The following is a 9931-nucleotide window of genomic DNA, read 5'->3' as shown; positions in this document are numbered from 1 at the left end:
TGGTGCTGTTCTTATGCAAGAAGGTCATCCCATAGCGTACATAAGTAGGCACTTGAAGGCACTACAAGAAAATACTAGTATTGCAACACATCAAATTTATTGCAAAAAGTCGATATTTTGTTGCATACATAGTAATTGTAACGAAGTCTCAACAATTTTTATCTTGTTGCTGATTGAATGTTGCAAAATCATATTTGTTGCATGAATATTGCAAAAATTGCAATGGATTATGTTCTTGTGATATGTGTTGTATTAATGTGATGAAAAAGTTGTAGCAAACTTAAAGCAATATTACAACGTTTGTTTGCTACTCCACGTCGTTGTAAATCATTGCTACAAAACACATATAGCAGGGACTATTGCAAATTTCAACAACTATTTATTAAGATTTCTTTCGATATATATATATATATTGTAGATTTTCTGTAACAATAATCAAAACAAAAATGTTTTAAAATATTAAATGTAACCATTTGCTTACTGAATTATAACGACAATTTATAGTCCGACGCAATGTATGGTTGAATTGTTTATTTTGTAATGTGCATTGGTTTTCTTTTCACGGGTATAATTTTTGTTTTTAATATTTTTGACTTGATTAACTAAAATCATAATAAACTGGTTAGTTGAATACAAATCCTGTTAAAATGATTATTGGATATATTTTGTAACAACTAAAATAACCATATTTTTAACAATCAAAGACGAAACCACCTAACAAATTATAATAACGTCTTAAAAATCACAGTAAATAAATATAAAATACAGAAAATGAGAGATTATTTTTTACACCGAGCTATTGTAAGGAAAAAATAGCTTTCATTGTTTTCTCTATTTCTTCAAGCTCCTCTATCATTTTTGATGAATGCTGCTTTTGGAAGATCTTTTCTACAGATAGAAGAAAATCCACCCTTGATTAGAATGACTGCTGAACATAAGAAGAATGTAATTAAGAAAAATAAGACACTCAAAAGAAATAATTATAAGCCTTATACCTGGTATTTTGCACGCAAACACATCTACCGTCAGATCTCACGTAAAAGCTAAAACACAGATTTGTGTGTTATCTTGATCTGAGAACATATGCCAACAAATACACGCCTGATCCTGATACTCGTCCAGTGAAATTGAAAATGCTATAGTAAATATAAAAACATATGTGTGTGGCTTATAATTATAGATAGAGATTTGGGCTATGTATTAGTTTGTATTCCAGAGAAAGTTTGGAATATATATAGACACAGAGAAAGCAGAATGTCAATATATAAATGTACAAGCGTAAATCTAATCGTGATTATGTTAAAAAGGTAAACGTGAGAAATATTTGATCCAAATTTGTACTTATCTAAAGAAGATTCTGAATTGTTAGATAACTGAAATATCAAGAAGGTTGTTATTAGTTTGATTAGAATATCTGTACTATTTTAAAATATTTTGAATGAAAATTGAGCGTGGGATTAGGCTTTGCAGTATTCTTTTCTCAGTTGTGGATATGCACAAAACCTAATCATTATGAAAATATGTATTGAGCTGAATCAAATGGATATAAACTAGACCAAAAACATTCATAAATCTCAAATCACACCTTAGGTTTTTAAGAAAAAGTTAATAGTATAGCAAGCCAAAACCAATTAATTTATATAATACATATTTATCAACACTTGAACCAAATGAAACCAAAACTAAACACGTTCTGATTAAGAGTTACAAAATCCAAATATAAAATTGTCACACTTGTCATAAGAGTTCTTCTAAATTGTTACATACATGTCACATGTTTTAAACGCAAAACAACGTCAACTTATTATCGTTAAATAGTTCTCACAAATTTACAACATATGTCCATATGTAAAAAACGTATTGCAAATTAGCAACATAGTTTGCAACAAATCAATTTTGTTATAATTTTGCAATAAAATTGTGATAAACTTGTGATGTTTGGTCATCATTACAAAATATTTGCAAAAATTGTTGCAATTTTTTAACAAAAAATAAAAGTTGCAAAGTTATGTTGCAATATCCAACTTTTCTTGTAGTGAGGGGAAGCAACTTCATCTGTCTATCTATGAAAAAAAGCTTCTTGCGGTTGTATTTGCGGTGCAAAAATGGAGAAATTATCTAATCTCAAGACACTTTGTGATCAAGACGGATCAGAAGAGTCTTAAATACCTTCTAGAACAGAGGTTAAACACTCCGATACAGCAGCAATGGTTACCGAAGCTACTTGAGTTCGACTTTGAAATACAGTACAGACAGGGTAAAGAAAATGTAGCTGCAGATGCTCTGTCTCGGGTGGAGGGAGCAGAGGTTTTACACATGGCAATGTCTGTACTGGAATGTGACTTGATGAAAGAGATACAAGAGGGGTATGCAACGGATTTAGCAGTGAAGCAGATAATTGAGAAGTTGAAGGTTAATGCGAAGGCTAAGAAGTTTTACTCATGGGTTCAGAGTGTTTTGAGAAGAAAAAGTAAGATTGTTGTTCCTGCAATACCAGAGTTACGAAACAAGATCTTACAATGGCTTCATAACTCAGGAGTTGGGGGTCACTCAGGAAGAGATGCTACGTTACAAAGGGTGAAAGGGTTGTTCTATTGGAAGGGTTTGTCTACGGAGGTTCAAGCATATATCCGACAATGTGGTGTTTGTCAGACTTGCAAATACGATAATGCAGCATCACCGGGCCTTATACAACCTCTACCAATACCAGAGAGCATTTGGACAGACATCTCTATGGATTTCATAGATGGTCTCCCACTTTCTTTTGGGAAATCGGTGATATTTGTGGTAGTAGATCGTCTATCTAAGGCAGCTCACTTCATGTGTCTTTCACATCCTTATACTGCCTTATCAGTGGCACAAGCGTTCTTGGATAACATCTTCCGTTTACATGGTCTTCCGAGAACAATTGTTAGCGACCGTGATGCTGTTTTTCTCAGTGAGTTCTGGAAAGAGTTGTTTACATTGCAGGGAGTGGGGTTGAATTTCTCATCAGCTTACCACCCTCAAAGTGATGGTCAGACAGAAGTGGTCAACAGATGTTTGGAAACGTACTTAAGGTGTATGTGCAGTGATCGTCCTCATGTGGTCTAAATAGCTTCCTTTAGCTGAATATTGGTACAACACTAACTTCCACACATCGACGCAACTTACTCCTTTTGAAGCAGTGTATGGTCAACCTCCTCCTGTTCATCTACCTTATCTGCCTGGAGAATCGAAAGTAGCAGTGGTGGCTAAGACATTGCAGGAACGGGAGAACATGATTTTAATCCTAAAGTTTCATCTGATGAGAGCTCAACATAGGATGCAACAAAATGCTGATCTACATCGCTCTGATCGAAGCTTTGAGATAGGGGATTATGTGTTTGTGAAGCTACAACCGTATCGACAGAAGTCTTTGGTGATACGGGGAAATCAGAAGTTGGCTCCGAAATATTTTGGACCCTACAAAATTATTGACAGATGTGGTAAAGTGGCTTACAAGCTCAAGTTACCTGCATCTTCTTTAATCCATCCGGTCTTTCATGTTTCGCAACTTAAGGAGCTAGTGGGAGATATTCAAGTTGCAACAGAACTTCCTCGAGTGAGTCATGATGTTTTGTTGAAGGAACCTGAGGCTATTATGGAGCGCAAGATGGTTCAAAGGCAAGGGCGTGCAGCTACAATGGTGTTGATCAAGTGGACGAACGAAACTGTGGAGGAGGCAACTTGGGAGTACTTGTTTGACATTGAGAAGAAGTTTCCACAATTTAAACCTTGAGGTCAAGGTTTCTTGGAGGGGAAGGATGTGATATGGGAAGTTAATAGAAGTGACGTGGAGGTAGAAGATCGGAGGAAGAGTAGAAGGAAGATTCAAATAAGAAGATAAATAAGATGTTTACACGTGTGCGGTGGCGACTAAGAGTTTGTTACACCGCTAACAAACTCGTATAACTCTGTTTCTCAGATTCTTTTACATTTCTTATCCAGAAAATTGTAACAAATTCTCTCTCTCTCTCAAGAAAACTCTATAACTAGTAATTCTCATTTCAATTAGAAGATTGATTCTCTTGCGATATCTTCGATTGTGTGAGCGGAGCCGTTGTTTTATGAACATCAGTTCCTGTTGCGTTTAGAAATCACGGTTTATCTCTACCACAAAGATCCTTCCTTATCTGTAACTATAAAGATAGATGTGTTGTGTAAGTGAATGAGGATCACTATTTTCTTCTTTGATTAGAGAAATATATATTATATCACTTTGATTCTGTCATTAATAATTAAGCTCTTCAGTTTTCCTCAAATCTGTTGAGAGTGAAGTTGATACTTTGGTGCTATGAAAAGAAGAGTAAGACTGAGCATTATGTGTTGTGTTCCCAAATTGCATGGACAGAGTGATTCCATGAGAGAAGACCAGACTCGCGTCATGTTTAGAGGTTCAAGTTCAAGAACATATTGTCCCCTACTAGTTCCGTTGTCTGAACGACACATAGCACAAAACGGGTCGCGTGATAATGTAAAAACAAATAAAAAGTTGTCAAAAGTCTTTAGTTTCACACAAAGACTTTTGCATATTCACAAGTCAAGTAGGCATTATTGATGGTACTATTCATACAAATGTAGGGAAAACGACCTATTTCCCCACCGTAACTATGGCATAGTAATAAATGTACACAAAGTTTAAGCCTCGTCCCAATTGCACACATACAAACTATAACAACGCCTTTCCACATACGAGAAAAGATCGAAACCCGTTTCCCCCTCAACTTTGAAAATCAGACTAATACCGACATATCGTGGTTAATATTTGGTTAGTGTTTCTAAAACCCAGACTTAACCAATGACTAACCTATCTTAACCAAAACAACCCGATTATCACCCGATTAGAGAATTAAAACCCAATTAAATCCCCATATATCAACCCATGACCCGATTAATCAAATTAGAAACCCTAAAACATCAAGCCCTCTCTTTGGCGAAGAAGAAGGTCTCCGATTGTCTCCGATTGTCTCCAGTTAGGTAAATTCGACATCTCTCTCTCTTGTCTCTCTGTCTCTCTCTGTCTCTCTCTCTGTCTCTCTCTCTGTCTCTCTCTCGTTGTCTCTCTCTTGTTGTCTCTCTCTCATTGTCTCTCTCGTTGTGTCTCTCGTTTTCTCTCTCGTTGTCTCGTTGTCTCTCTGTCTCTCTCTCGTTGTCTCTTACCATTTTGTATGTCTTTGTTTTGCAGGTATCAACAATGGAGCCCTGGTCTGATGTGAATGTAGAGTGGAATGATGTACCTGCTTTCGATCCGGGGACACCTGATTCTCCAGATATTGACTCTGATGGTGAAGATAGAAGAGAGCGTAACGACTACAACATTGAGAAGGATGCCATGAACTTTGTTGATGAGCCTCCAATGAAGCATAACCTGTATCCAGAGACAGAATCAGATGAAGAGGCAGACGTGGAAGAGAATCAGAGAAAAGAGGTTCAGAGAACTATCTACAGGCGCGATCAGTTTAGAAGAGGCAGTGGGGAGTTGTTTGTTGGGCAGGTGTTCATCAATGGAATTGCGTTTAAGGAAGCAGTGCTCGATTATGCTCTGAAAACGGGAAGGAACATCAAGCAGAATCGATATGACAGGACAAAGATCGGATTTGTATGTGAAGGCAAAGGTTGCTCGTGGCGCGTCTACGTCTCAGTGGCGCGTCTACGCCTCAGTTCTAGGACCTTGTTTCTCGACTTTAGATTCCTTTTGCACGTTTCATGACCTTGTTTCTCGGGTGTATGAACTAGTTTAATGGATTTAGACTCTATTTTAGTGTGTTCAAGATATGCTGCTGAGTCAATGTATGATATTTTAATGGTTTTAGTCATGCTTTTGAATGCTTTTGAAAGGATTTAGAATTCTTGATTCTCACAATTTAACAGCATAATCATCTTAAAATAACATCCTTCTTTCATCATCTTAAACAACAGACACAACAGAAATCATCATCTTAGACAACAGACACAACAGAAACAAACTAGACACTTAAACATACCACCATTAGACATAACAAACCGAGAAAAATTATAGTATCTTAGCCAACACAACCATCCCCACAAATCCTAAAACAACAAGCACCAGCGCCTTCTTCACCTCGCTTTTGACTTCATTCACAACATCTTCCATTCTTGCAGAAATCTCGGTCTCTAACTTCAATCCAAACTCTTCAAACTTTGTCTTCTCTTCTTGGGCATCCCTTTCTTCTTCCACACGACCAGTCAACATGCCCTGTTCAAGTCTCCCTATCCTAAACCACAATGCTTTAACCTCATCCAACAAAGCCTCATCAACCCATTTGTAACTGTGATTATCATTACTCAGCTACAAACACAGAAAAATTGATTCACCCACACATTTTGAACAATCACATTTTGAACAATCACATTTGTAACTGTAATTATAAACAAACTAACCCTTTTCTCTGCCGCAAAAGCACAACGAAAGTATCTCCTGTAAGGATTTGGCTTCGAATTTGACATCAAGGGGATAACTAATTCTCCACACCAACATTCTTCGGAACACCAACAACACGACCTCTTGCTCGACCCATAGAGACTCCACTCGAATTTCCCGATTCATGACTCATACTTTCTGGGTCTGGGCAAACAGAATCTCTCTCTGAATTTTTAGGTTTTAGGGTTCTAAAGACATGAACTCGATTTTGGGGGTTTTAAAGGGGTTTCGGGTCGGGTTTAAATCGCTTCTTACTCGGATCTTTATCTGGGTCGAAGTGTACTAATACGAACCGGTTTACTATCGGTTCATGTAATAAACCATTAAAACCAACTTAAATCTTGGTCTGTGGTAAAACGGGTTTCGATCTTTTCTCGTATGTAGAAAGGCGTTGTTATAGTTTGTATGTGTGCAATTGGGACGAGGCTTAAACTTTGTGTACATTTATTACTATGCCATAGTTACGGTGGGGAAATAGGTCGTTTTTCCACAAATGTAATATTATCATGAGCATGGGAATTACTAATAGACCAAAAATATCAGCGTGGAGGAAAGAACGACGAAAGAACTTACTTAAGGGGACACAATCGAACAAACAATAGTGAAAAAACAAAGTAGTACAAACACGGTGGTCCACCAGCCCAATCACAAATAAGAGTTTTGTTAAAATCTCTCCACCAATAGTTCATTCTTATCATTGGATGAGGACAGACCAACATACAAGTCGATGAATAAATGTAATAAGTCAGTGGACCGATAGACCACCATTGGTCTCTGTGTTTCTGAACCAACCCCCCTCCCCCACCTAAAAAAAAGAGAGAAAAAAGTATAAACCTGAGTGAACGAGGATGCCCACGTGTCTGCACCTCACCGTATGGTTCCTCTTGTGTCTTTCCGGTACGATTCATCTGGTTCTATTTCAAAACCGAACCGCAGCTACTACTCATCGCGACGAAGGTCTGTTTGTTGATTGTACACTTAATGGAATTGGTATGTTTGTTTGGTTAAACTGAACTGTCCCATTGTGGTGGGTGTTGGATGAACAACAGCGCGAGCTTTGAACTCCATCTTCGGGGTTTGGAAGATCGATGAGTACAGTTACGACGGGTCGTACTCTTGGAACTTCAGTGACGAACTTTGCTCCGGCGCAGCCATCGACGAGGACATAACCATCGACGACAAAGCCTACAACCCTCTTATCAAATGCCACTGCACTTTCGAAAACTCCACAATATGCCGCATCACCGCCCTGTACAGTACACCCTCTCTCTTTTTTTTTTTGGTGTGACAGTACACACTCTCTTTCTCATTCTCTTTCCCCAATGTTGTCTTTGTGCATCTATTTACCTACTGAATGTTTTGCACATGCATGTTGTTGGTGTTTCACTGTTACACAGCAAGGTTTATGCGATGGATGTTCAAGGACCTATACCTCCACAGCTCTGGACTTTGATATACCTCACAAATCTGTATATATATATATATATATAGACTTTACCTTTTCCTAGTCTTTTTGCTTTACCATTCATACACAGAGCCGCTTCTCTTCTTACTATATATTATATTATCAAAAAGAGCACACGCACACGCACATCACAAGTTAATATATAAAAGAGAGTGTCCCACAAGTCTTGCATTTTTTGTACCTCAAACTCACGTGCATGATTCTTGCAGGAACCTGGCTCAAAATTTTCTTACGGGCTCCCTTTCTCATGCAATTGGAAATTTGATTCGAATGGAATGGCTGTAAGGCTTTCTATATTGATTGAAACCTTCTTATTCCTCCCTTTTTTCTTCTCTTTCTTGTATCTCACACTTCCATCTGTGTTAGGACTTTTGGGATCAATGCGTTGACTGGCCCTGTTCCTAAGGAAATTGGTCTACTCACAGAATTGAAATATCTGTAAGCTTCTTCATTTCCTTTTTTTTCTCTTTTAAAAGAACTCATAAACATCACGTTTTTATGCGTCCTTTTTATTAAACCTTATCTTGTATACATTATCTGCATGCAGTGGTATTAGTTCAAACAACTTTTCTGGATCTATACCAGCTGAGCTTGGGAGTTGCACAAAACTACAGCAAATGTGAGTTTGTGCATCTTTAAAAATCTACAAGAATCTCTATGTATTCATTTCCTAGTTTATAAAGCCTTAACATTTGAATTCATTTACTGTTAAAAAATCTGTTAATAACTGCAGATACATTGATAGTTCTGGACTCACCGGTGGAATACCTTCATCATTTGCTAATCTTGTGGAGCTGCAAACCGCGTTAGATTTTGTTTTATTGAATTTAGCCTTATCGTTAAATTTTCCCTACGTGCTACTTAATTAACATTTTCCCACTTTTCATTCAAAAAAAATAAACATTTTCCCACTTAATGTTGTATCAGTTGGATGATGGATTTGGGACTTACAGGTCGTATACCAGACTTTATAGGAAAATGGACCAAACTTACCGGCTTGTAAGAAGATTTCATATTTTGTTATTTTATTTTATTATATCACTGACTGCTACTAAGTGTTTTTTTCACAGGAGAATTTTCGGAACTGGTTTAAGTGGTCCGATACCTTCGTCATTTTCCAACTTAACTTCTTTGACAGAACTGTATGTGTTGTTTGCATTGGTGTCAGAACCATTCTTGTTTACTATCTTTCTTTCCCTCTCTCCTCCACATATATAATAGCTCCTGCCTATTCTAAATGTACTTAGGAGGCTTGGTGATATATCAAACGGTAGCTCTTCTCTTGAGTTCATCAAAAACATGAAATCTCTAAGTACATTGTAAGCCAACTTTGATTCAAATTTTTTCTAACATAATTCATACATATGATCACTTTATACTATTACATTTTGCAGAGTATTGAGGAACAATAATCTCACTGGGACAATATCCTCTCATATTGGAGAATTCTCAATTCTCCAACAAGTGTAAGTACAACATAAACATGTCCTGAAAGCTGTTACATGGTCTTTTTCTGTTAAAATAGTGTTATGGTTTGTGAAAGTCAAAGTGATCTTAAAATCTATTTTTCTTTTTTTCTCATTCATTTCTAACACATGAATTGAACTTTATGTGTGAATTGCGTCTATTTTCCAGTGATTTAAGCTTCAACAAACTACATGGATCAATTCCGTCTTCATTGTTCAACTTAAGTCGACTTAGTCACTTGTAAGATTGATATGTTTTTATGCTATGTTTTCCAGTCATTTTATAGATGATAATTGTCAAAAACAATAATGATGTCTTCACTCTTCTTATTAGGTTTCTGGGGAATAACACGTTGAATGGTTCCTTGCCCACTCAAAAGAGCCAGACTCTGAGCAATATGTGAGTAACCAGACTTCTTTATAATTGATCATCTCTGAAAGCCATAACGTCCTGATATAGACTCAAGTTTGGTACAAGATGTATATAGTCAGGAAACTATTTTGAAAGAGATTATTAACATATATATATATATATAT

General features: G+C 36.8%; 2 protein-coding genes and 1 long non-coding RNA gene across 3 annotated transcripts; 1 reads left to right on the top strand and 2 right to left on the bottom strand.

Annotated features, from left to right (window-relative positions):
• Positions 1–608: 608 nt before the first annotated feature.
• LOC130503739 (uncharacterized) lies at positions 609–1400 on the bottom strand. Its single transcript, XR_008940973.1, has 2 exons — positions 996–1400; positions 609–888 (listed from the first exon to the last, which is right to left on the bottom strand). It is a non-coding gene; the product is annotated as an uncharacterized LOC130503739 (long non-coding RNA).
• Positions 1401–6034: 4634 nt separating this feature from the next.
• LOC108821843 (uncharacterized protein At4g04775-like) lies at positions 6035–6489 on the bottom strand. The gene is made up of 2 exons (XM_056998296.1): positions 6424–6489; positions 6035–6331 (listed from the first exon to the last, which is right to left on the bottom strand). Exons 1-2 carry the CDS (start codon positions 6487–6489, stop codon positions 6035–6037), a joined length of 363 nt encoding a protein of 120 aa, XP_056854276.1.
• A 680-nt stretch (positions 6490–7169) lies between these two features.
• On the top strand, positions 7170–9240 carry LOC130503738 (probable LRR receptor-like serine/threonine-protein kinase At1g56140; the record flags this gene model as incomplete). The annotated part of the gene is given in 10 exon segments (XM_056998295.1): positions 7170–7420; positions 7513–7714; positions 7861–7932; positions 8138–8209; positions 8295–8366; positions 8476–8547; positions 8662–8733; positions 8856–8927; positions 8999–9070; positions 9176–9240. Coding segments are annotated over 10 exon segments (880 nt in total), but the record flags the coding sequence as incomplete, so codon positions are not given.
• Positions 9241–9931: the final 691 nt, after the last annotated feature.

Source organism: Raphanus sativus, unplaced genomic scaffold (assembly GCF_000801105.2).
Source record: "Raphanus sativus cultivar WK10039 unplaced genomic scaffold, ASM80110v3 Scaffold1095, whole genome shotgun sequence".
Taxonomy (NCBI): Eukaryota; Viridiplantae; Streptophyta; class Magnoliopsida; order Brassicales; family Brassicaceae; genus Raphanus; species Raphanus sativus.
This window is presented reverse-complemented; position numbering and strand designations above follow the sequence as displayed.

What these genes read in the sequence shown, in the direction of transcription:
- LOC108821843 (XM_056998296.1), bottom strand. Translation starts at nt 6,489, where the DNA reads ATGTCAAATTCGAAGCCAAATCCTTACAGGAGATACTTTCGTTGTGCT. An exon ending in CTTTTGCGGCAGAGAAAAGG is followed by an intron (nt 6,332 to 6,423) that starts GTTAGTTTGTTT and finishes CTGTGTTTGTAG; the next exon opens with CTGAGTAATGATAATCACAG.